General features: G+C 46.5%; 1 protein-coding gene across 1 annotated transcript in view; it reads left to right on the plus strand.

Annotated features, from left to right (window-relative positions):
- Window positions 1-55: 55 nt before the first annotated feature.
- Window positions 56-26,965, plus strand: part of LOC124290102 (tight junction protein ZO-1-like) — a 110,185-nt gene continuing 83,275 nt past the window's right edge. Inside the window, 1 exon segment of the mRNA XM_046726788.1 lies at window positions 56-350. Coding sequence (XP_046582744.1) covers window positions 71-350 — 280 coding nt within the window. The 5' untranslated portion in view covers window positions 56-70.

Below are 26,965 nucleotides of genomic sequence, written 5' to 3' on the forward strand. Positions count from 1 at the left end.
AAAACGTGATCTTTAATTCTCAAAATATTGTATTTGGATCTACTCTCCCATACGAGCTAAGTTTACAAACATGGCGGGTCAAGGCGGAGTTGGGAGGCTCCTTGACCGTCATCGAAGTCAGCTTGTGAAAGAACTGGATTTAGATCGCATTATTCCTAAATTAGTTCGGAGAGGCATTATTTCTAAACCAGAGGAGAAAGACCTTGTTGGCATTTCCTCACCACAGAGGAGAGCTGAGGTGTTTCTGGATATTTTGTCACGAAAGGGTCTGAAGGCGTTCCACGAATTCTGTGGGGTTCTGGAAGAAACGTCCCCTCACTTGCTAACGGGATTCATTATTGAGACGTCAGGTAAGACTTTGCATCAAATTGCACCAGTGCTTAATATCCCAACTGAGTCCCGAGGGTCTGTATCAGTTGGTTGTTTTGAATTTCAGCATGAAGAGTTATCTCCCTTTGTATGTACCGGGGCACCTGTCAATGTGACAAATTTGACAGTTGAGTGTTATGAATAATAAGTACCTCACTGGTAATAGGTGCTCAGTATAAATCGTTGTCGTGCTTTGCGAAGGATTCTTCTTATTCCGTCTGATGGCTAATATTACAGGAACTGTTCATCACAATATAGTTATGGTTGAAGGTGAATACTTTTGTTAGCAGGTTAGTATTAATCTTTCACTTAGATGAAGTGTATATTCTGATGGTGGGGTAGATCATACTATGCTGTTTTATAACTGAAACAGATAACTGAAACCATGTGGCCTTAAATCACTGATGTTGTCCTACAAAGTGGTACACAGCACAGCCATGTACACCAGGGTGGGGAAATGTCAACATTTGAACTTAAAGTAACGCACAGAAGCACAGGTTCAGAGCTAGAACACATCACACACACACCTCACGAGTGACAGTTGTACTGGGATTACTTAAACACCCTGTGGCCATGCTACTTTATGAAAGAAACAATTAAAAAAGCAAAGCCAGCTGATTTTAAAGACTACTTGCCCACCCAAAGCCGCAATACACATGACAGGTCTTGATTTAAAGGACTTGATTTAACCTGCATCAGGTGCAACTTGACATAAAAAAGCTAGTTGCACCAGATGAAACTAGGTTGCATCCTGGTCCCATAAATTTATCGAAGTGGAAACGCAAATAAATAGTCTAGTCTAAATCAGTAACATCATTTTGATGTCATGTGTCATGACAGTCTACCAACATATATTAAATCTGTGGACTCTGTCCAGTCATTCCGCCGTGACTTGAAAACCCATCTCTTCAACCAATTATTTTATTCTTATTTTTAACTTTGTGAAGCACCACTGAGCAGCCACCGGTTGGAAATTAGGTGCTATATAAGTGCATTATTATTATTATGACACCAACACTAGAATTAGTTATGAAGTATTGTAACTGAAACAGAGATATATCATGTTGAGTTTGTTTCAAGATTCATGTTGTGTGACAATTAAGAGTTGGTCAGTTATTAATTTTTTAGATGAATACTTGGTGGATGTAAATATACTGAGTCAAAAAAGAAACTTCACATTCTTTCTTAAGGGCACTATAAAAGAACAAGAGATGGTAAGATGGTTAAATTGTTATTATTTCATTGCTGAGATCTGTGTGATGTACTCGATACACTGACAGTGCCATAATCAGTTCCATAAGGCTACACCGCTGTTCCAAAACATGGGTATACAGAATGTCGAGTCACAAGAATAAAAATGCGAAATTTCTCAGTTCAATATCGTATATGGCCGCCCCGCGCATTCACCACTGCCAAACACCGTCTCTTCATCGACTGCCTGATACTTGTAAACACGTGGTTGTGGATTCTGCGCCATTGCTCTTGCAAGGCAGCGCCAAGTTCCTGCAAATTCTGAGGTTGGTTCCTAAGACCACGAAGCCTTTTCCCAAGTGCACCCCAAATGTGCTCTATTGGATTAAGGTCAGGGGACCTCGATGGCCAGTCCCATGATGTTGATTTCAGCGTTTTGAAGGAAATTTCGTGTCAACATCGTGGTATGCGGCTGAGCAATATCATGCTGGAACTGTAGACCTGGGCCATGAGCCGTCATGAAAGGAACAAGTTCAGGGGTGAGCACCTGGTCGCGGTAAGCAGCAGCTGTGAGGTTTCCACGGATGACCAGAAGTTGGGAACGGTTGTTCTGAAAGAAAGCACCCCACACCATGCAACTCCCGGCCCCGAGTCTGTCGACTTCCTGTACACAACATTGGGCATACCGTTCACGACGTCGTCTCCAGATTCTATGCCTGCCGTCCGCAAATCTGAGGGTAAACCTGGATTCATCGCTAAAGACGACTTGATTCCAGTCTCTCTGGGTCCATCTGAGGTGACGTTGGGCCCACAGCAGACGTTGACATTGATGAAACGGCGTCAATATTGGCCTAAGATATGGAGATTGGCAGCCCGCAACCGATGTCGAATGGTCTGTGAGGACAGTCGACCTCTAAACATCTCAGCCCTGGTTCGTGTAGCTGGCAGAAATCTGTCACGTAGGTGACGTAGGACGATTTGACGGTTTTCTGCTCGTGACGTCACACATGAACGACCCGACCTTGGGCATCCCATTGCTCTTGCGACGTCAATAACTGATCTTCCCGCAACATGCCAACGGCACGTTCACGTTGCACATTTGACAATCGTGGCATTTCAAGTACTGTTAGAACTGTGGTTTAAAAGTGTTTTTTCAATTCTTGAGGTCAATGCAAACACATGCATATGAAGAAAACTTCCATGCGAAGATCACGTGATTGACTGCACGTGCAAAACCTGATTTGGCACTAACGTCATTTGCACGACGAATGGATGGGTTTGAGTGGGTTTTGCTAACATTTTTCTAGAGTCAAAAGATGGGGGTCCCATTTCAGATACGTACATGTATCATCAGAGAAAAATTATTCATTATTTTTCAAATTACATTTTGTGAAGTTTCTTTTTTGACTCAGTATATCACATAGTAATTGGAAGCACTGGTGTATTTTGTATACTGTTAAATTGAGGTCTGCATGAGGCTGGTCACATTAAGTCATCTCATTTGCCTTCATTGAATGCCAGACAGTGTTCATAACTGAACATTTCATAACCTTAGTGTATTTGTTATTATGATCCATTTATATCATGACGAATTGCAGCCAGGCTGCTCACAGGTGCTTACTTTACCACATAATGTTATAGTCATTGGTATTCTGTCATTCAAACCCTCGACCACCACATAATGTTATAGTCATTGGTATTCTGTCATTCAAACCCTCGACCACCACATAATGTTATAGTCATTGGTATTCTGTCATACAAACCCTAAATCAAATATATCCAAGGAAGCCCATGCAAGGCCAGAATGTGTTACAAGTCTAGATGTCCACAGTTTCAGGAATGAAGAAAGTCTCAGAGCTCCTTTTCATTATTTTTTATGATTATCATTTACAAACCAGTTTTTTCTGTAAAATATGTTCATTTCAGAAACTAGATGTTAGTCAAGCTCACTGTGTTCCTTGATTCCAATGGGTAACTAATCTGCTTTTAGATGTAATACATTTGTGCTTCACTTATGTACACATACGAACATGGTCTCATCACTGATGTGACATTAAATTTTACCTCAAGCTGGATTCAAATACCATAGCAGTATACTTGAATATGTTCACTTCCTGATGTGACATGATCACACCTGGACTCTGGGTTGAGGTGGCAAGCAGGGTTAGACATGTCCGCTAGTCTGTTGGTCTGAGGCTTGTGGAAATCAAAAGAGACTAGATGTTTCCTGATTAGGCCCCCCAAAATATATGTGTGTTTAGATTAAGATGAAATTATAAAACAGGGTCAGTAGGTGGGCTTTATCTTTTTTTTCTTACATTTATTTTTTAATGCACTTGCATGTTTTTCATAAAATCACATATTTATTTAATATCAGGGGCCAGTTGTGAAAGAAAAGAGGGGAAACCAGTTTGAATTTTTAATAACTGAAGCGACAACACTTCCTAAATTCAACATTTATGAAAAACAAGAGTAAGTGAGCACAGGTCACATATGGTCGCTCAGTACAATCAGGATATGTTTCAAGAGTAAATGAATGGAAAACATTGTGCGACCCTTCATACTGTTGGCTTAATTATTTTCACAATATTTTCATAAAGACGTTGCTGGTTTGTAATCAGAATTTAGAACAAAATAGTGATATAATTTTAAACTATGGTTAAAATGAAATTTTGGAAAGTCTTTTAGAAACCACATGACCCCATAATGACCGAGAGAGTTAAGTGTATTGAACCATGAAGTGACTTTGATTTATACATGTTCAGCATGGGGTCACTGACAAAAGTAATTTTTAAGTATATTTTTCTCAGTTGCAGTATATCCAGTTTCAGTTTTCTCTGTCGGCAGGACCTAACTATAATAAAGTATTCCTTATAACCAAACGTGTTGCTCTGTCGGCAGGACCTAACTATAATAAAGTATTCCTTATACCCAGACATGTTGCTCTGTCGGCAGGACCTAACTATAATAAAGTATTCCTTATAACCAAACATGTTTGCTCTGTCGGCAGGACCTAACTATAATAAAGTATTACTTATAACCAGACATGTTTGCTCTGCACTCAGACAAAAAGTATTGCTTTATATTATAAAATGATAAAATAATTTTAGTGTCAATAGACAATGTTAGAATTAAGTGTTGTCAGCAGAAAGAACTACTATTCCAGTGATATTGAAATTGCAGCATGGAGGTGATTGACTGGCGTAGATGTCTGATGCAGTGTGTTTGTGTGTGGGGTAAGCATGGAGGTGATTGACTGGGGAAGATGTCTGATGCAGTGTGGGGGGTGAGCATGGAGGTGACTGACTGGGGAAGACGTCTGATGCAGTGTGTTTGTGTGTGGGGTGAGCATGGAGGTGATTGACTGGGGAAGATGTCTGATGCTGTGTGTTTGTGGGGGGGGTAAGCATGGAGGTGATTGACTGGGGAAGATGTCTGATGCAGTGTGTTTGTGTGGGGGTAGGCATGGAGGTGATTGACTGGCGTAGATGTCAGATGCAGTGTGTTTGTGTGGGGGGTAAGCATGGAGGTGACTGACTGGGGTAGATGTCTGATGCTGTGTGTTTGTGTGTGGGGTAAGCATGGAGGTGATTGACTGGGGAAGATGTCTGATGCAGTGTGTTTGTGTGTGGGGTAAACATGGAGGTGATTGACTGGGGAAGATGTCTGATGCTGTGTGTTTGTGTGGGGGTGAGCTTGGAAGTGATTGACTGGCGTAGATGTCTGATGCAGTGTGTTTGTGTGGGGGTAAGCATGGAGGTGATTGACTGGGGAAGATGTCTGATGCTGTGTGTTTGTGTGGGGAAGATGTCTGATGCTGTGTGTTTGTGTGTGGGGGTAAGCATGGAGGTGATTGACTGGGGTAGATGTCTGATGCAGTGTGTTTGTGTGGGGGTGAGCATGGAGGTGATTGACTGGGGTAGATGTCTGATGCAGTGTGTTTGTGTGGGGGGTAAGCATGGAGGTGACTGACTGGGGTAGATGTCTGATGCTGTGTGTTTGTGTGGGGGGTGAGCTTGGAAGTGATTGACTGGCGTAGATGTCTGATGCAGTGTGTTTGTGTGGGGAAAGCCATGGAGGTGACTGACTGGCGTAGATGTCTGATGCTGTGTGTGTTTGTGTGTGGGTAAGCATGGAGGTGATTGACTGGGGAAGATGTCTGATGCAGTGTGTTTGTGTGTGGGGGTAAACATGGAGGTGATTGACTGGGGAAGATGTCTGATGCTGTGTGTTTGTGTGTGGGGTGAGCTTGGAAGTGATTGACTGGCGTAGATGTCTGATGCAGTGTGTTTGTGGGGGGGGTAAGCATGGAGGTGATTGACTGGGGAAGATGTCTGATGCTGTGTGTTTGTGTGGGGGGGGGAAGATGTCTGATGCTGTGTGTTTGTGTGTGGGGTGAGCATGGAGGTGATTGACTGGGGAAGATGTCTGATGCAGTGTGTTTGTGTGTGGGGGTGAGCATGGAGGTGATTGACTGGGGTAGATGTCTGATGCAGTGTGTTGTGTGTGTGGGGGTAAGCATGGAGGTGATTGACTGGGGTAGATGTCTGATGCTGTGTGTGTTTGTGTGGGGGGTGAGCTTGGAAGTGATTGACTGGCGTAGATGTCTGATGCAGTGTGTTTGTGTGGGGGGTAAGCATGGAGGTGATTGACTGGGGAAGATGTCTGATGCTGTGTGTTTGTGTGTGGGGTAAGCATGGAGGTGATTGACTGGGGTAGATGTCTGATGCAGTGTGTTTGTGTGTGGGGTAAGCATGGAGGTGATTGACTGGGGTAGATGTCTGATGCAGTGTGTTTGTGTGTGGGGGTGAGCATGGGAGGTGATTGACTGGGGTAGATGTCTGATGCAGTGTGTTTGTGTGGGGGGTAAGGATGGAGGTAATTGACTGGGGTAGATGTCTGATGCTGTGTGTTTGTGTGTGGGGTAAGCATGGAAGTGATTGACTGGGGTAGATGTCTGATGCAGTGTGTTTGTGTGGGGGGTAAGCATGGAGGTGATTGACTGGGGAAGATGTCTGATGCAGTGTGTTTGTGTGGGGGTTGAGCATGGAGGTGATTGACTGGGGTAGATGTCTGATGCAGTGTGTTTGTGTGGGGGTAAGCATGGAGGTGATTGACTGGGGTAGATGTCTGATGCAGTGTGTTTGTGTGTGGGGTGAGCATGGAGGTGATTGACTGGGGAAGATGTCTGATGCAGTGTGTTTGTGTGGGGGGTAAGCATGGAGGTGATTGACTGGGGTAGATGTCTGATGCAGTGTGTTTGTTGGGGGGGTAAGCATGGAGGTGATTGACTGGGGTAGATGTCTGATGCAGTGTGTTTGTGTGTGGGGTGAGCATGGAGGTGATTGACTGGGGTAGATGTCTGATGCAGTGTGTTTGTGTGGGGGGTAAGGATGGAGGTGATTGACTGGGGTAGATGTCTGATGCTGTGTGTTTGTGTGAGGGGTGAGCTTGGAAGTGATTGACTGGCGTAGATGTCTGATGCAGTGTGTTTGTGTGGGGGGTAAGCATGGAGGTGACTGACTGGGGTAGATGTCTGATGCTGTGTGTTTGTGTGTGGGAGTAAGCATGGAGGTGATTGACTGGGGGAAGATGTCTGATGCAGTGTGTTTGTGTGTGGGGTAAACATGGAGGTGATTGACTGGGGAAGATGTCTGATGCTGTGTGTTTGTGTGGGGGTGAGCTTGGAAGTGATTGACTGCAGTAGATGTCTGATGCAGTGTGTTTGTGTGGGGGTAAGCATGGAGGTGATTGACTGGGGAAGATGTCTGATGCTGTGTGTTTGTGTGGGGGGAAGATGTCTGATGCTGTGTGTGTTTGTGTGGGGGTAAGCATGGAGGTGATTGACTAGGGGAAGATGTCTGATACAGTGTGTTTGTGTGGGGGGGTGAGCATGGAGGTGATTGACAGGGTAGATGTCTGATGCAGTGTGTTTGTGTGTGGGGGTAAACATGGAGGTGATTGACTGGGGTAGATGTCTGATGCAGTGTGTTTGTGTGTGGGGGTAAGCATGGAGGTGATTGACTGGGGAAGATGTCTGATGCAGTGTGTTTGTGTGTGTAAGCATGGAGGTGATTGACTGGGGTAGATGTCTGATGCTGTGTGTTTGTGTGGGGGTGAGCATGGAGGTGATTGACTGGGGAAGATGTCTGATGCAGTGTGTTTGTGTGGGGGGTAAGCATGGAGGTGATTGACTGGGGTAGATGTTTGATGCAGTGTGTTTGTTTGTGTGGGGGGTGAGCATGGAGGTGATTGACTGGGGAAGATGTCTGATGCAGTGTGTTTTGTGTGTGTGGGGGAAGATGTCTGATGCAGTGTGTTTGTGTGTGGGGGTAAACATGGAGGTGATTGACTGATCATGAGATGTCTGATGCAGTGTGTTTGTGTGGGGGTGAGCATGGAGGTGATTGACTGGGGAAGATGTCTGATGCAGTGTGTTTGTGTGGGGGGTGAGCATGGAGGTGATTGACTGGGGAAGATGTCTGATGCAGTGTGTTTGTGTGTAGGGTGAGCATGGAGGTGATTGACTGGGGAAGATGTCTGATGCAGTGTGTTTGTGTGGGGGGTAAGCATGGAGGTGATTGACTGGGGTAGATGTCTGATGCTGTGTGTTTGTGTGGGGTGAGCATGGAGGTGATTGACTGGGGGAAGATGTCTGATGCAGTGTGTTTGTGTGGGGTGAGCATGGAGGTGATTGACTGGCGTAGATGTCTGATGCAGTGTGTTTGTGTGTGGGGTAGGCATGGAGGTGATTGACTGGCGTAGATGTCTGATGCAGTGTGTTTGTGTGGGGGGTAAGCATGGAGGTGATTGACTGGGGTAGATGTTTGATGCAGTGTGTTTGTGTGTGGGGTGAGCATGGAGGTGATTGACTGGGGAAGATGTCTGATGCAGTGTGTTTGTGTGTGTGTGGGGGGGGAAGATGTCTGATGCAGTGTGTTTGTGTGTGGGGTAAACATGGATGTGATTGACTGGCGTAGATGTCTGATGCAGTGTGTTTGTGTGGGGGGTGAGCATGGAGGTGATTGACTGGGGTAGATGTCTGATGCTGTGTGTTTGTGTGGGGTGAGCATGGAGGTGATTGACTGGGGAAGATGTCTGATGCAGTGTGTTTGTGTGGGGTGAGCATGGAGGTGATTGACTGGCGTAGATGTCTGATGCAGTGTGTTTGTGTGTGGGGTAAGCATGGAGGTGATTGACTGGGGTAGATGTCTGATGCAGTGTGTTTGTGTGGGGGGTAAACATGGAGGTGATTGACTGGGGTAGATGTTTGATGCAGTGTGTTTGTGTGTGGGGTGAGCATGGAGGTGATTGACTGGGGAAGATGTCTGATGCAGTGTGTTTGTGTGTGTGGGGGGGGGGAAGATGTCTGATGCAGTGTGTTTGTGTGTGGGGTAAACATGGAGGTGATTGACTGGCGTAGATGTCTGATGCAGTGTGTTTGTGTGGGGGGTGAGCATGGAGGTGATTGACTGGGGAAGATGTCTGATGCAGTGTGTTTGTGTGTGGGGTGAGCATGGAGGTGATTGACTGGGGAAGATGTCTGATGCAGTGTGTTTGTGTGGGGGGTAAGCATGGAGGTGATTGACTGGGGTAGATGTCTGATGCAGTGTGTTTGTGTGTGGGGGGGAAGATGTTCAGACCTGGACGGGGAAGGGTAGTGAGTCACACTTGTCTATTGAACAGCAAACTGTGGAGTCATCTCCTACAACACTATAGAGGCTCTAGCATTCAATAGTTTAGTATTTCAAACAGACCCATTTGATTCACAGGTCAGTGATTTTTCAAGTTAACTGTTGAGAGCTGTGTAATGTTATTCCGTCCTGTGAGGTTCTGTCCTCACTGCTACCCACAACAGAGGTGGAGACACAGAAGGGTCTGGCAAATATTCTGGCCCACTGGACAGATGCTAGGGAAAACTGAAGAGTCAACACAATGCTGTCAGCCTCACAGAAAATATTAAAATCTGAAAGTGCTGCAGCATTATTGTGTCAGTCAGTGGATCACTCATATTTTAATTATCAACTCCCTTGGGAGAATACAGCCCCAGCCTGTTAGACACTAGAGTTGACACTCAGCTCATTCTGATCACTGCTGGGTCAAAGATGGCATATTAATTCCACGTTTTTCATGTCAATATGTTGCTTAGTTAGAGTAAAGAGGTTCCAATTTCAAGCACCTCAAGTGGAAACCAAGGCTACTTGAGGTGATCGCAGTGTTGCACCAGCCGACTGGTCTGAATAACATGCCACACAATGGAGGAATATGGCTGTAACAATCACAGGGGCTCATTGCTAACACTCCTTCATCTGATGAAGGCATGGGGATATCCCCAAACTCCTTGTTGCCATGGAAACTGGGCTGGACGAGGGTTGTCCTAGTCATGCTCCTGAATGGTGACTTTACAACCAAGAGGTGGATTACCTGGGGGATTTGGGAGATGGGTCAGGAGGTCACCCCTCAACACTTAAATAACACCTCTTTAAATTCCTAATCTCCCAACAAACGGGTTTTCAATCTCAGTTGTGTGTTTCTCCCACCCGAACCCCTTCAGTGTCCGTGCCACCTGTATTTGCCAGCCACGGTGAGACTTACAGAGGAATCGGTCACCAAGATTTCATCACAGTTGCCTTGCTTGACTGTGTAGTTAGGTGTTGTATAGTTTGTATGATGTTGCAACTTCAGTATGTATGACAGTCAATCAGTTGTCTATACAACACAGGGACGGTAGATTAGTCACTAACAAACGCTCGCTCACTCACTCACTCACTCACTCACTCACTCACTCACTCACTCACTCACCACTCACTCACTCACTCACTCACTCACTCACTCACTCACTCACTCACTCACTCACTCACTCACTCACTCACAGTGAACGAAAGACTAAATAATCGATCACATTTTCTCATAATCAAACACAAACGATTTTGGAACTGCTGTCTTAGTGTTTGAAGCACTTGACGATGGAACATATCATAGAAGCTGTCAGGGCCCAAAAATGTGTTTAATTCTTAGAATACTCACTTCAATTACCTGAACAGTCGTGACTGAATATTTCTTGAGGACTCTGGAAAGTTTATGTATGTTATCGTACGTTGCATCATTTTACATTGGATGTGAAATTTGCAAACACAGGGTTTTTTTTGCAGAGTTTGTAAATAAACAAAAAACAAGAGAGAACCACAAGTTTTATTCTTATCTGCAATAACAATAGGAACAGGAAAATTGGAAAAATTATGCTAATCCAACCATATCATCAATTATGAGATTTCAACCAATTCCCACCACTAGAACAGACGACACTAGTCTGTAGACACCTCACTGATCATCTCCCATCACTGATCATCTCCCACACACCATGTCTAGCTAGTCTGTAGACACCTCATTGATCATCTCCCACACCATGTCTAGCTAGTCTGTAGACACCTCACTGATCATCTCCCATCACTGATCATCTCCCACACACGATGTCTAGCTAGTCTGTAGACACCTCACTGATCATCTCCCACACACGATGTCTAGCTAGTCTGTAGACAACTCACTGATCATCTCCCACACCATGTCTAGCTAGTCTGTAGACACCTCACTGATCATCTCCCACACCATGTCTAGCTAGTCTGTAGACACCTCTCATCTGATCATCTCATCTCCCCATCACTGATCATCTCCCTGACATCTCCCACACACCATGTCTAGCTAGTCTGTAGACACCTCACTGATCATCTCCCACACACCATGTCTAGCTAGTCTGTAGACACCTCACTGATCATCTCCCACACACCATGTCTAGCTAGTCTGTAGACACCTCACTGATCATCTCCCACACCATGTCTAGCTAGTCTGTAGACACCTCACTGATCATCTCCCACACATGTCTAGCTAGTCTGTAGCTAGTCTGTAGACACCTCACTGATCATCTCCCACACACACGATGTCCAGCTAGTCTGTAGACAACCTCACTGATCATCTCCCACACCATGTGCAAAGCTAGTCTGTAGACACCTCACTGATCATCTCCCACACCATGTCTAGCTAGTCTAGACACCTCACTGATCATCTCCCACACCACGATGTCTAGCTAGTCTGTAGACACCTCGTTGATCATCTCCCTACACCATGTCTAGCTAGTCTGTAGACACCTCACTGATCATCTCCCACACACCATGTCTAGCTAGTCTAGTCTGTAGACACCTCACTGATCATCTCCCACACCATGTCTAGCTAGTCTGTAGACACCTCACTGATCATCTCCCACACCATGTCTAGCTAGTCTGTAGACACCTCACTGATCATCTCTCCCACACCATGTCTAGCTAGTCTGTAGACACCTCACTGATCATCTCCCCACACCATGTCTAGCTAGTCTGTAAGACACCTCACTGATCCTCTCTCCCACACCATGTCTAGCTAGTCTGTAGACACCTCACTGATCATCTCCCACCATGTCACAAAGCTAGTCTGTAGACACCTCACTGATTATCTCCCACACACCATGTCTAGCTAGTCTGTAGACACCTCATTGATCATCTCCCACACACCATGTCTAGCTAGTCTGTAGACACCTCACTGATCATCTCCCCACACACCATGTCTAGCTAGTCTGTAGACACCTCACTGATTATCTCCCACACACCATGTCTAGCTAGTCTGTAGACACCTCACTGATCATCTCCCACACACCATGTCTAGCTAGTCTGTAGACACCTCACTGATCATCTCCCACACACCATGTCTAGCTAGTCTGTAGACACCTCACTGATCATCTCCCACACACCATGTCTAGCTGCTAGTCTGTAGACACCTCACTGATTATCTCCCACACCATGTCTAGCTAGTCTGTAGACACCTCATTGATCATCTCCCCACACACCATGTCTAGCTAGTCTGTAGACACCTCACTTTGATCATCTCCCCACACACCATGTCTAGCTAGTCTGTAGACACCTCACTGATTATCTCCCACACACACCATGTCTAGCTAGTCTGTAGACACCTCATTGATCATCTCCCCACACACCATGTCCTAGCTAGTCTGTAGACACCTCATTGATCATCTCCCACACACCATGTCTAGCTAGTCTGTAGACACCTCACTGATCATCTCCCACACACCATGTCTAGCTAGTCTGTAGACACCTCACTGATCATCTCCCCACACCATGTCTAGCTAGTCTGTAGACACCTCACTGATCATCTCCCACACACCATGTCTAGCTAGTCTGTAGACACCTCATTGATCATCTCCCACACACCATGTCTAGCTAGTCTGTAGACACCTCACTGATTATCTCCCCACACACCATGTCTAGCTAGTCTGTAGACACCTCATTGATCATCTCCCACACACCATGTCTAGCTAGTCTGTAGACACCTCATTGATCATCTCCCACACACCATGTCTAGCTAGTCTGTAGACACTCTCACTGATCATCTCCCACACACCATGTCTAGCTAGTCTGTAGACACCTCACTGATTATCTCCCACACCATGTCTAGCTAGTCTGTAGACACCTCATTGATCATCTCCCCACACACCATGTCTAGCTAGTCTGTAGACACCTCATTGATCATCTCCCACACACCATGTCTAGCTAGTCTGTAGACACCTCACTGATCATCTCCCACACCATGTCTAGCTAGTCTGTAGACACCTCACTGATCATCTCCCACACCATGTCTAGCTAGTCTGTAGACACCTCATTGATCATCTCCCACACACCATGTCTAGCTAGTCTGTAGACACCTCACTGATCATCTCCCCACACACCATGTCTAGCTAGTCTGTAGACACCTCACTGATTATCTCCCACACACCATGTCTAGCTAGTCTGTAGACACCTCATTGATCATCTCCCCACACACCATGTCTAGCTAGTCTGTAGACACCTCATTGATCATCTCCCCACACACCATGTCTAGCTAGTCTGTAGACACCTCACTGATCATCTCCCATCACTGATCATCTCCCACACACGATGTCTAGCTAGTCTGTAGACACCTCACTGATCATCTCCCACACACGATGTCTAGCTAGTCTGTAGACACCTCACTGATCATCTCCCACACCATGTCTAGCTAGTCTGTAGACACCTCACTGATCATCTCCCACACCATGTCTAGCTAGTCTGTAGACACCTCACTGATCATCTCCCACACACCATGTCTAGCTAGTCTGTAGACACCTCACTGATCATCTCCCACACCATGTCCATGTCTAGCTAGTCTGTAGACACCTCACTGATCATCTCCCACACACCATGTCTAGCTAGTCTGTAGACACCTCACTGATCATCTCCCACACACGATGTCTAGCTAGTCTGTAGACACCTCACTGATCATCTCCTATACACCATGTCTAGCTAGTCTGTAGACACCTCACTGATCATCTCCCACACACCATGTCTAGCTAGTCTGTAGACACCTCACTGATCATCTCCCACACACGATGTCTAGCTAGTCTGTAGACACCTCACTGATCATCTCCCACACACGATGTCTAGCTAGTCTGTAGACACCTCACTGATCATCTCCACACCACACGATGTCTAGCTAGTCTGTAGACACCTCATTGATCATCTCCCACACACCATGTCTAGCTAGTCTGTAGACACCTCACTGATCATCTCCCCCACACGCGATGTCTAGCTAGTCTGTAGACACCTCATTGATCATCTCCCACACACGATGTCTAGCTAGTCTGTAGACACCTCACTGATCATCTCCCTATACACCATGTCTAGCTAGTCTGTAGACACCTCACTGATCATCTCCCCACACACCATGTCTAGCTAGTCTGTAGACACCTCACTGATCATCTCCCACACACGATGTCTAGCTAGTCTGTAGACACCTCACTGATCATCTCCCACACACCATGTCTAGCTAGTCTGTAGACACCTCACTGATCATCTCCCACACACGCATGTCTAGCTAGTCTGTAGACACCTCACTGATCATCTCCCACACACCATGTCTAGCTAGTCTGTAGACACTCTCACTGATCATCTCCCACACCATGTCTAGCTAGTCTGCAGACACCTCACTGATCCTCTCCCACACACCATGTCACTAGCTAGTCTGCAGACACCTCACTGATCATCTCCCACACACGATGTCTAGCTAGTCTGTAGACACCTCACTGATCATCTCCCACACACGATGTCTAGCTAGTCTGTAGACACCTCACTGATCCTCTCCCACACACCATGTCTAGCTAGTCTGTAGACACCTCACTGATCCTCTCCCACACACGATGTCTAGCTAGTGTGTAGACACACCTCACTGATCATCTCCCACACACCATGTCTAGCTAGTCTGTAGACACCTCACTTATCATCTCCCACACCATGTCTAGCTAGTCTGTAGACACCTCACTGATCATCTCCCACACCATGTCTAGCTAGTCTGTAGACACCTCACTGATCATCTCCCACACCATGTCTAGCTAGTCTGTAGACACCTCACTTATCATCTCCCACACCATGTCCAGCTTGTCTGTAGACACCTCACTGATCATCTCCCACACCATGTCTAGCTAGTCTGTAGACACCTCACTGATCATCTCCCACACACAATGTCTAGCTAGTCTGTAGACACCTCACTGATCATCTCCCACACACCATGTCTAGCTAGTCTGTAGACACCTCACTGATCACCTCCCACACCATGTCTAGCTAGTCTGTAGACACCTCACTGATCCTCTCCCACACACCATGTCTAGCTAGTCTGTAGACACCTCACTGATCATCTCCCACACCATGTCTAGCTAGTCTGTAGACACCTCACTGATCATCTCCCACACACAATGTCTAGCTAGTCTGTAGACACCTCACTGATCATCTCCCACACACCATGTCTAGCTAGTTTGTAGACACCTCACTGATCCTCTCCCATACACCATGTCTAGCTAGTCTGTAGACACCTCACTGATCATCTCCCACACACCATGTCTAGCTAGTCTGCAGACACCTCACTGATCATCTCCCACACACGATGTCTAGCTAGTCTGTAGACACCTCACTGATCATCTCCCACACACGATGTCTAGCTAGTCTGTAGACACCTCACTGATCATCTCCCACACTCCATGTCTAGCTAGTCTGTAGACACCTCACTGATCATCTCCCACACACCATGTCTAGCTAGTCTGTAGACACCTCACTGATCATCTCCCACAAACCATGTCTAGCTAGTCTGTATACACCTCACTGGTCATCTCCCACACACCATGTCTAGCTAGTCTGTAGACACCTCACTGATCATCTCCCACAAACCATGTCTAGCTAGTCTGTATACACCTCACTGGTCATCTCCCACACACCATGTCTAGCTAGTCTGGAGGTAAACCTCCCTGAGTCGAGGGACTGGTCCCAAGCAGTTGATAGTAGATAAACCTCCTTGAGACAAGGGACTGTAGACAATCCTCCTTGAGACAGGGGACTGGTCCAAGGAGTTGACACTTGTATAGCTGCTCATGCCATCGACCCCTGGTTTGTCCTACAGACTGAAACAGTGCTGATCCTGACCACACAGACTGTCCTGACCATACAGACGATCCTGACCACGCAGAGATTCCTGACCACACAGACGGTCCTGACCATACAGACGGTCCTGACCACACAGACGGTCCTGACCACACAGACGGTCCTGACCACACAGATGATCCTGACCACACAGATGTCAATCTCAGGGTGAAGAAGTAAGAACCTATATCGAGCTAATTTGAAACAAATTGAGGCGAAACTCCTAAGCTTACTGAAAACACCTTTTGAAGACTTCTCGTGTCAGCCTGCCAGGACGGTATATTCAGTGTGAGTTAGAGGCCTTTGATTGACTTGTTGTACAACAGTGCAGAACTTCTGTGACCCGACGTCTCACAGAGCTGTGATATCCCCTTACAGTTTCACACAACACACAAAGGTACATGTCATGTTTTCATGACACTGATCTGTCCTCCATTGTTGGTGGGAGATTTCACCAGAGTGATCAAGGCACTGTTCAACCCTTGTTCAACATATCAGGGACACATGTCTATAGTCTACAACCCTGGGATGCTGCACACAGTGATGACTGGTGTTCTCTCTGGGGCCTCGCTGCATCCTTGTTCAAGCATATCAGGGACACATGCCTATAGTCTACATCACTGGGATGCAGCACACAGTGATGACTAGTGTTCTGTCTGGGGCCTCGCTGCATCCTTGTTCAAGCATATCAAGGACACATGCCTATAGTCTACATCACTGGGATGCAGCACACAGTGATGACTAGTGTTCTGTCTGGGGCCTCGCTGCATCCTTGTTCAAGCATCCTTATCAGGGACACATGCCTATAGTCTGACAACCCTGGGATGCTGCCTATAGTCTACACGGTGATGATGAGGTGTTCTGTCTGGGGCCTCGCTGCATCTTTGTTCAAGCATATCAAGGACACATGCATGTCTACAACCCATCCTTGTTTCAAGCATATCAGGGACACATGCCTACATAGATGCTGCACACATCACTGGGATGCATCCTTGTTCAACACAGTGATGACTGGTGTTCTGATCTGGGTGTTCTGTCTGCATCGCTTCCCTTGCTGTAGTTTATTGATTGGCGCATATTTACCCTCAGTGGAACATCAGGTGCTTGTAGACAGGTTTATTGTACATAATTATTGGGGTCGATGACTGTCTCACTAATAGTATATATCATCTGGACAGGTGCTTTGATTAGTGGATGTAAACATCCTGATTATATCTGCCTCATGCGTGTCGATTTACTATCACCAACTGTAATTGGCTGAAAGTCATAAATGGTCAATTCAGGATTGAGCTAAAACATTTTGGCAAATATGGCAGGAGTAGTTCTGGTAATGTCAGAGAGGTATGTTTGTCAAATGAACCTGGTATATCACTGAATAATTGACCCACCAAAACTGATGGGTGCTGGCCTGAGTTTCATGAATTTCAAAATATATATTTGTTTGTTGTTTAATGCAACACTCGGGAATATTCCAGCTATATGGCGTCTGTCTGTAAAAAAATCAAGTCTGGACCAGACAATCCAGTGATGAAAAGCTTGAGCATTGATGTATGCAACTGGTTGCAACAACGATTCAGGTGTTTGTGATATATACCACAATATATGACAGGCATTCTGTTTTCTGTACTGTAACTTCCCCTATATAGCTGACAACTTTGTATTTCCTTCACAGTGGATGAAGTGGAAGACTCATTATATACTTTTGCTGTAGGGATCACAATAAACAGTTGCTAGGCTACAGTTGAGATCCGTTGTGTCAAACTCTGATAACTCGATATCTCGGTTGTCTCGATATAACATCTCGGGTCCAGCAAAACCTTCATAACATATCATTATTCAAGCTCTTTTAACTCGATACAGATGTCTTTATATATTCGATATCTTGATAAAATTTCATGGTCCAAACAAGCAAAATTACCCTTTTAACTCAATATTTGCAAAGAAACTTGATATTCACCTACCTTTCATGGGCAAGTATCCCTCTGAACTGAGGATGTTTCCACACATTTACACACTGTGCAGCATGAATCAAAGGGATGTGTAAACTAATTAGGGCTAATTGAGTTGAAGGTGTAACTTGTTGTCTGTCATATAATTAGGTTTAATTAAGAAGGATTTAATAAGGAAGTAATCAACATTACTGATAATGGATTATAGTTTCCAATCAAAACATACTGAGAAGCGTTTTGTTTTGTTTCATAGGGATATGTGATGATATGCCCTGGTCGGATGTCTCGAAGTTTGGATAACTCAATATTTCTTCTTGGTCCCGTGAATATCGAGTACCTGACTGTACTTGTCCATTGTTGTCACTCATGTCAACTTGTCCAAAATTGGGGTAAGGGAGACCAGCTGGGGTAAGGAAGACCAGCTGGGGTAAGGGAGACCAGCTGGGGTAAGACAGAACAGCTGGGGTAAGGCAGAACAGCTGGGGTAAGGCAGACCAGCTGGGGTAAGGCAGACCAGCTGGGGTAAGAACAGACCAGCTGGGGTGGGGAGAACAGCTAAGAGCAGACCAGCTGGGGTAAGGCAGACCAGCTGGGGTAAGGCAGAACAGCTGGGGTAAGGCAGACCAGCTGGGGTAAGGCAGACCAGCTGGGGTAAGGCAGACCAGCTGGGGTAAGGCAGAACAGCTGGGGTAAGGCAGACCAGCTGGGGTAAGGCAGACCAGCTGGGGTAAGGCAGACCAGCTGGGGTAAGGCAGAACAGCTGGGGTGGGCAGACCAGCTGGGGTGGCGAGAACAGCTGGGTGGAGGCAGACCAGCTGGGGTAAGGCAGAACAGCTGGGGTAAGGCAGACCAGCTGGGGGTAAGGCAGAACAGCTGGGGTAAGGGAGAACAGCTGGGGTAAGGCAGAACAGCTGGGGTAAGGCAGACCAGCTGGGGTAAGGCAGAACAGCTGGGGTAAGGCAGACCAGCTGGGGTAAGGCAGAACAGCTGGGGTAAGGCAGACCAGCTGGGGTAAGGCAGACCAGCTGGGGTAAGACAGAACAACTGAGAAAGTTAGAAAAGTTTTCATGATCCTGGCTTTGTGACTTCGCATGGTTGTGTCTGAACTCAGAAAGAAATATGGCAAGATGTCTGGTTAGTATATATATCAGAGGAAGTCTGATTCAATGACAACTAAATTCTAATGTTTAACCCCTGTGATGGAAAACAAGCTAGTGATTTGTGGCATCAGATGTTGCTGCTGCTGTTGCTGCTGTTGCTGCTGCAATGTGTTACATCTGATATAGATGTTATCTGAGATGCTGCATCACTGATGTTACCCCATGCAATAAACTGCAATTGAGATTTTATGATACGTACACAGATATGATTTGTGTTGGTAATGTATACAGTTGAACAGATAGCAGAATGTCACAACATTCTGACTGTTACTGTAACACACACGAGTGTATTAACCTGATATTGGTGTAGTATACAGTTGAACAGATAGAGACTGTTACTGTAACACACACGAGTGTATTAATCTGATATTGGTGTAGAACATACACACATGTAATATTCATCCTCAATAACTAGCATTACATAATCGTTTTGACCTTGGAGTTTTTGAATGTCTCCTTTGGTCGGTGCATGTTGAAATATTGGCAGTGAATTATGGTGTTGCTTTACATTCCTAGCAATCAAATACTGTTCAGTGTACATAACGGCTTTCAAGATATTCAACGGCTTTCAACATGCCTTTGTTCAAGATACTGTCGTCAGTTGTTCACAATGCTGTTGTCAGTTGTTCACGATATTGTTGTCAGTCGTTCACGATGTTGTCAGTTGTTCACGATGCTGTTGTCAGTCGTTCACGATGTTGTTGTCAGTCGTTCACGATGCTGTTGTCAGTCGTTCTTGATGTCAGTCGTTCACGATGTTGTCAATTGTTCAAGGGGTGCTGTTCACAATGCTGTTGTCAGTTGTTTAAGATGTTGTTCAAGGGGTGCTGTTCACAATGCTGTTGTCAGTTGTTTAAGATGATGTTGTTCAAGGGGTGCTGTTCAAGGGGTGCTGTTCACGATGCTGTTGTTCACGATGCTGTCCACAATGCTGTTGTCAGTTGTTCAAGATGTTGTTCAAGGGGGTGCTGTTCACAATGTTGTCAGTTGTTCAAGATGTTGTTCAAGGGGGTGCTGTTCACAATGTTGTCAGTTGTTCAAGATGTTGTTCAAGGGGTGCTGTTCACAATGCTGTTGTCAGTTGTTTAAGATGTTGTTCAAGGGGGTGCTGTTCACGATGCTGTTGTTCACGATGCTGTTGTTCACAATGCTGTTGTCAGTTGTTCAAGATGTTGTTCAAGGGGTGCTGTTCACAATGCTGTTGTCAGTTGTTCAAGATGTTGTTCAAGGGGGTGCTGTTCAAGATGCTGTTGTTCACGATGCTGTTGTTCACAATGCTGTTGTCAGTTGTTCAAGATGTTGTTCAAGGGGTGCTGTTCACAATGTTGTCAGTTGTTTAAGATGTTGTTCAAGGGGGTGCTGTTCACGATGCTGTTGTTCACAATGCTGTTGTCAGTTGTTCAAGATGTTGTTCAAGGGGTGCTGTTCACAATGTTGTTGTCAGTTGTTTAAGATGTTGTTCAAGGGGGTGCTGTTCAAGATGCTGTTGTTCACGATGCTGTTGTTCACAATGCTGTTGTCAGTTGTTCAAGATGTTGTTCAAGGGGTGCTGTTCAAGATACTGTTGTTCACGATGCTGTTGTTCACAATGCTTTTGTCAGTTGTTTAAGATGTTGTTCAAGGGGTGCTGTTCACAATGCTGTTGTCAGTTGTTTAAGATGTTGTTCAAGGGGTGCTGTTCAAGGGGTGCTGTTCACGATGCTGTTGTTCACGATGCTGTCCACAATGCTGTTGTCAGTTGTTCAAGATGTTGTTCAAGGGGTGCTGTTCACAATGCTGTTGTCAGTTGTTTAAGATGTTGTTCAAGGGGGTGCTGTTCACGATGCTGTTGTTCACAATGCTGTTGTTCACAATGCTGTTGTCAGTTGTTCAAGATGTTGTTCAAGGGGGTGCTGTTCACAATGTTGTCAGTTGTTCAAGATGTTGTTCAAGGGGGTGCTGTTCACGATGCTGTTGTTCACGATGCTGTTGTTCACAATGCTGTTGTCAGTTGTTCAAGATGTTGTTCAAGGGGGTGCTGTTCAAGATGCTGTTGATCCTCACTGTCAGTGTCATTCACTGAAACTGTAGATGCTAATAACCTTCTGTCAGCTGAACTTTAACCGTGTCATACCCGCTTAAATCACCAATCCCTGGATGATACAACATCCGTTATCCCACCCCTATCTCTCCCTCAACAGACCAGTCCATGGTGAACACAGTCGTCTTGCATCTCCCCCCAGACAAGTCCATGTTCTGCATGGGTGAACCATTGATTCTCACTGTGCTCCTATCCTGTAACTGGACAAATCTCAGCAGACTATTTACCTTGTCAAACCTAATGCTCCGTGAACACTTCTCCCCTCACAGGACAGGTCCACTTGGTGTCAGGGGGTGTCAGGTTGCTGACAGGTCATCCGTCACAGAGGTTGACAGGTAGGTATAGCTGTCACCTCCCTGCAGGTGAACTCACCTAACTGTTGAGGCGTGTGTGCTGTAGTACAGGAGTATGTGTCAAGGAGCTCCCTGGGAAGTGGGTCAGTCTCGCGTTTACGTTTAGCCTGCATGGCAGGGAAATATACGTGATCTGGATGTTGCTCTGGTCACCGGTACTGGACACTCACTGCAGGTATGTTTGTGTAGGTGTGTGCAGGTGTCTGGTGGTGTGTGCAGGTGTCTGGTGGTGTGTGCAGGTTACTGGAGGCGTGTGTGTGGCTACCTGTGATGGCAGCACAGGGGTCACAACCTGTCTTGTGTCATGCTCTCTCACTTACCTGGTGCTTGTAGAACGGTGACAATCTGGTGTGGTAGGGACAGGACTCTATGAGGCTGATCTAGAGGGGAGGGAGGGGTGGGGACAGTAAGCAGTGCTGTGAGGACAGGACTCTATGAGGCTGATCTAGAGGGGGAGGGAGGGGAGGCGGACAGTAAGCAGTGCTGCGAGGACAGGACAATGAGGCTGATCTAGAGGAGGGGAGGAGGGTGGGGACAGTAAGCAGTGCTGTGAGGACAGGACACTATGATCTAGAGGGAGGCAGTGATCTGGGGACAGGAGAGGCTGGGAGGGAGGGTGGGGACAGTAAGCAGTGCTGTGAGGACAGGACTCTATGAGGCTGATCTAGAGGGGGAGGGAGGGGGGACAGTGAGCAGTGCTGTGAGGACAGGACACTATGAGGCTGATATAGAGGGGGGAGGAGGGTGCGGACAGTAAGCAGTGCTGTGGGGGACAGGACTATGAGGCTGATCTAGAGGAGGGGAGGGAGGGGTGGGGACAGTAAGCAGTGCTGTGGGGACAGGACACTATGAGGCTGATCTAGAGGGGTTGGAGTGGGATAGTAGTAGGGTGCAGTAGTGTGGGATGGGGTGGTAGTAGGGTGCTGTAGTGTAGGGATAGGGTGGTAGTAGTAGGTGCAGTAGGGTGGGGGGTGGGGTGGTAGTAGGGTGCTGTAGTGTGTGGGGTGGGATGGTAGTAGGGAGCTGTAGTGTGGGGGTGGGATGGTAGTAGGGAGCTGCAGTGTAGGGATGGGGTGGTTGTAGGGTGCTGTAGTGTGTGGGGATGGGGGTGGTATCTGGTGCTGTAGTGTGGGGATGGGGTGTGTATCTGTAGTGCTGTAGTGTGGGGATGGGGTGGTAGTAGGGTGCTGTAGTGTAGGGATGGGGTGGTTGCAGGGTGCTGTAGTGTAGGGATGGGGTGGTAGTAGGGAGCTGTAGTGTGGGGTGGGATGGTAGTAAAGGGAGCTGCAGTGTAGGGATGGGGTGGTTGTAGGGTGCTGTAGTGTGGGGATGGGGTGGTAATACCGGTGCTGTAGTGTAGGGAAGGGGTGGTAGTAGGGTGCTGTAGTGTAGGGATGGGGTGGTAGTAGGGAGCTGTAGTGTAGGGAAGGGGTGGTAGTAGGGTGCTGTAAGCGTGGGGTAGGGGTGGTAGTAGGGAGCTGTAGTGTAGGGATGGGGTGGTAGTAGGGTGCTGTAGTGTGGGGGTGGGGGTGGCAGTAGGGTGCTGTAGTGTAGGGAAGGGGTGGTAGTAGGGGTGCTGTAGTGAAGTGTGGGGATGGGATGGTAGTAGGGTGCTGTAGTGAAGTGTGGGGATGGGGTGGTAGTAGGGGCTGTAGTGAAGTGTGGGGATGGGGTGGTAGTAGGGTACTGTAGTGTGGGGATGGGGTGATAGTAGGGTGCTGTAGTGTAGTGTAGTGGGGGATGGGGTGGTAGTAGGGTGCTGTAGTGTAGTGTGGGGATGGGGTGGTAGTAGGGTGCTATAGTGTGGGGATGGGGGTGGTAGTAGGGTGCTGTAGTGTAGGGATGGGGTTGTAGTAGGGTGCAGTAGTGTGGGGGTGGGATGGGGTGGTAGTAGGGTGCTGTAGTGTGGGGATGGGGGTGCAGTATGGAATTGGGATGGGGTGCTATGGATTGTGGGTGGGGTGGTGTGGAGTTGGGATGGGGTGGTATGGAGTTGGGATGGGGTCGTATGGAGTTGGGATGGGGTGCTATGTATTGTAAGTGGGGTGGTATGGAGTTGGGATGAGATGGGATGGTATGGAGTTGGGATAGGGTGGTATGGAGTTGGGATGGGGTGCTATAGAGTGGTCACCAAAAGTCTGGTAACAACAGCTTGAGTGTTGACAGTACCAGATATCCTGGTTGTAGGTTGTGTGAACAGACAACTGATATTGTGTCAGTATGTGGAAGCTGTAGAGACCCAACCTGCAGGAGTCTGCATCGCTGGGTTCTGCATGGATTTACAGGACGTGAGGGGCGGTGGTGGGGTAGCCTAGTGGTTAAAGTGTTGGCTCGGCACGCCGAAGACCCGGGTTCAAATCCCCACATGGGTACAATGTGTGGACCCCATTTCTGGTATCCCCCGCCGTGATTTTGCTGAAATATTGCTAAAAGCAGCGTAAAACCAAACTCAGTCAGTCAGTCAGTTACAGGACGTGAATTCTGTCATGTAAAATTTATTAGCAACACGGAAGCAGAAAAAGTTCAAATACTTTTTGCAAAAATTCCAATCAAGTGACAATAAGTTATCACTGAGCCTGCTACTAGCAGGGTTATGGTATCATTTACAGTTTAATTACTGTAACAATGTGTTTAAGAGTAAGAGTCCCAGGGACCCTGAGATGTAGGACTCAAGGTAAATCCCTTGTTCTGTACTCCTGGGCAGACAGAATCATATCTCCATCTCATGCAGAGGAGTCTCCTCATTACTCCTTATCGTGTCCTTCACCTTGGCTTGTGTGAGGTGAGGTGAAATTGGGTTTTACACCGTGCTTGAGAATATTTCGCTCATATGACGACGTGCATGCATGTGTATGTGTATGTGCGGCTGCTTGTACTAGCCCAGACTTAAGCTGGTTTTATAGTGCTAGCCCACTGAGATACCATGCCGCAGTGAAGCTTGAATACCCCACTCAGACACATTATACTGACTCCGAGCCGACCAGTCCTTGTTGTACCCATTAATGCCGAGTGCCAGGCAGGGACCAACATGTACCATATTTTAACGTCTTTTTGGTATGACGCGGTCTGGGATCGAACCCACGACCTTCCGTTCTCCGGGCGGACGCTCTAACCACTACACCACGGAGGCGGTCTCTTGGCTTGAGTAGTAGGACCCCTTACTTTGATGTATCAGGATTTAGTTCCAACTGGGGCGGTGGGGTAGCCTAATGGTTAAAGTGTTGGCTCGTCACGCCGAAGACCTGGGTTCGAATCCCCACATGGGCACAATGTGTGAAGCCCATTTCTGGTGTCCCCCGCCGTGATGTTGCTGGAATATTGCTAAAAGCGGCGTAAAACCAGATTCAGTCAGTAGTTCCAACTGTGTACTCAGACTTGACAGTGAACACTAGGACATGGAGCACTGAACCTGGGTCACATGATGCAGGTAAATTGTGACTCATGACCAGCTGATGATCTGCTCCACTAGACATGTACACACATTAAGTCACGATGTTTAGTTTACTGGTTTCCCAAGTGGAAGAATGACTGTAACACCTGGTGCTCTGGTGGTGAGCAGGGCTGTAGAGTAACATTGTGCACGATGAAGGCAGTTGTTTGTAGTGAGTGTAATATTATGTTGTGTGAAACTGTGTCTAATCGTGAAGATCAAAGGCAGTGCTGTTTTCGTTTACTTTTTGTTTGGTGGTAGCAGAACATTTATGATGTTTTATGTCATGTTAATAATCTGGGAAAAAAAGTTCTTTTAGGTTGTGTGTGAAAATGAAACTATCCTGAAACCTTCACTATAGGCTGTGTCAGTGTGGGTTGACTACACATCAGGACACTGGCTGTACAGTACATGTATGTATTATACCTGAAACCTTCACTATAGGCTGTGTCAGTGTGGGTTGACTACACATCAGGACACTGGCTGTACAGTACATGTATGTATTATACCTGAAACCTTCACTATAGGCTGTGTCAGTGTGGGTTGACTACACATCAGGACACTGGCTGTACAGTACATGTATGTATTATACCTGAAACCTTCACTATAGGCTGTGTCAGTGTGGGTTGACTACACATCAGGACACTGGCTGTACAGTACATGTATGTATTATACCTGAAACCTTCACTATAGGCTGTGTCAGTGTGGGTTGACTACACATCAGGACACTGGCTGTACAGTACATGTATGTATTATACCTGAAACCTTCACTATAGGCTGTTCAGTGTGGGTTGACTACACATCAGGCTGTGTCAGTGTGGGTATGTGACTGAAACTTCACATAGGCTCAGTGTGGGTTGACTACACATCTGACACTGGCTGTACAGTACATGTATGTATTATACCTGAAACCTTCACTATAGGCTGTGTCAGTGTGGGTTGACTACACATCAGGACACTGGCTGTACAGTACATGTATGTATTATACCTGAAACCTTCACTATAGGCTGTGTCAGTGTGGGTTGACTACACATCAGGACACTGGCTGTACAGTACATGTATGTATTATACCTGAAACCTTCACTATAGGCTGTGTCAGTGTGGGTTGACTACACATCAGGACACTGGCTGTACAGTACATGTATGTATTATACCTGAAACCTTCACTATAGGCTGTGTCAGTGTGGGTTGACTACACATCAGGACACTGGCTGTACAGTACATGTATGTATTATACCTGAAACCTTCACTATAGGCTGTGTCAGTGTGGGTTGACTACACATCAGGACACTGGCTGTACAGTACATGTATGTATTATACCTGAAACCTTCACTATAGGCTGTGTCAGTGTGGGTTGACTACACATCAGGACACTGGCTGTACAGTACATGTATGTATTATACCTGAAACCTTCACTATAGGCTGTGTCAGTGTGGGTTGACTACACATCAGGACACTGGCTGTGTACATGTATGTATTATACCTGAAACCTTCACTATAGGCTGTGTCAGTGTGGGTTGACTACACATCAGGACACTGGCTGTACAGTACATGTATATAAACCTTCACTATAGGCTGTGTCAGTGTGGGTTGACTACACATCAGGACACTGGCTGTACAGTACATGTATGTATTATACCTGAAACCTTCACTATAGGCTGTGTCAGTGTGGGTTGACTACACATCAGGACACTGGCTGTACAGTACATGTATGTATTATACCTGAAACCTTCACTATAGGCTGTGTCAGTGTGGGTTGACTACACATCAGGACACTGGCTGTACAGTACATGTATGTATTATACCTGAAACCTTCACTATAGGCTGTGTCAGTGTGGGTTGACTACACATCAGGACACTGGCTATACAGTACATGTATGTATTATACCTGAAACCTTCACTATAGGC

Source organism: Haliotis rubra, unplaced genomic scaffold (assembly GCF_003918875.1).
Source record: "Haliotis rubra isolate DU_JTF1 unplaced genomic scaffold, ASM391887v1 Scf457, whole genome shotgun sequence".
Lineage (NCBI taxonomy): Eukaryota > Metazoa > Mollusca > Gastropoda > Lepetellida > Haliotidae > Haliotis > Haliotis rubra.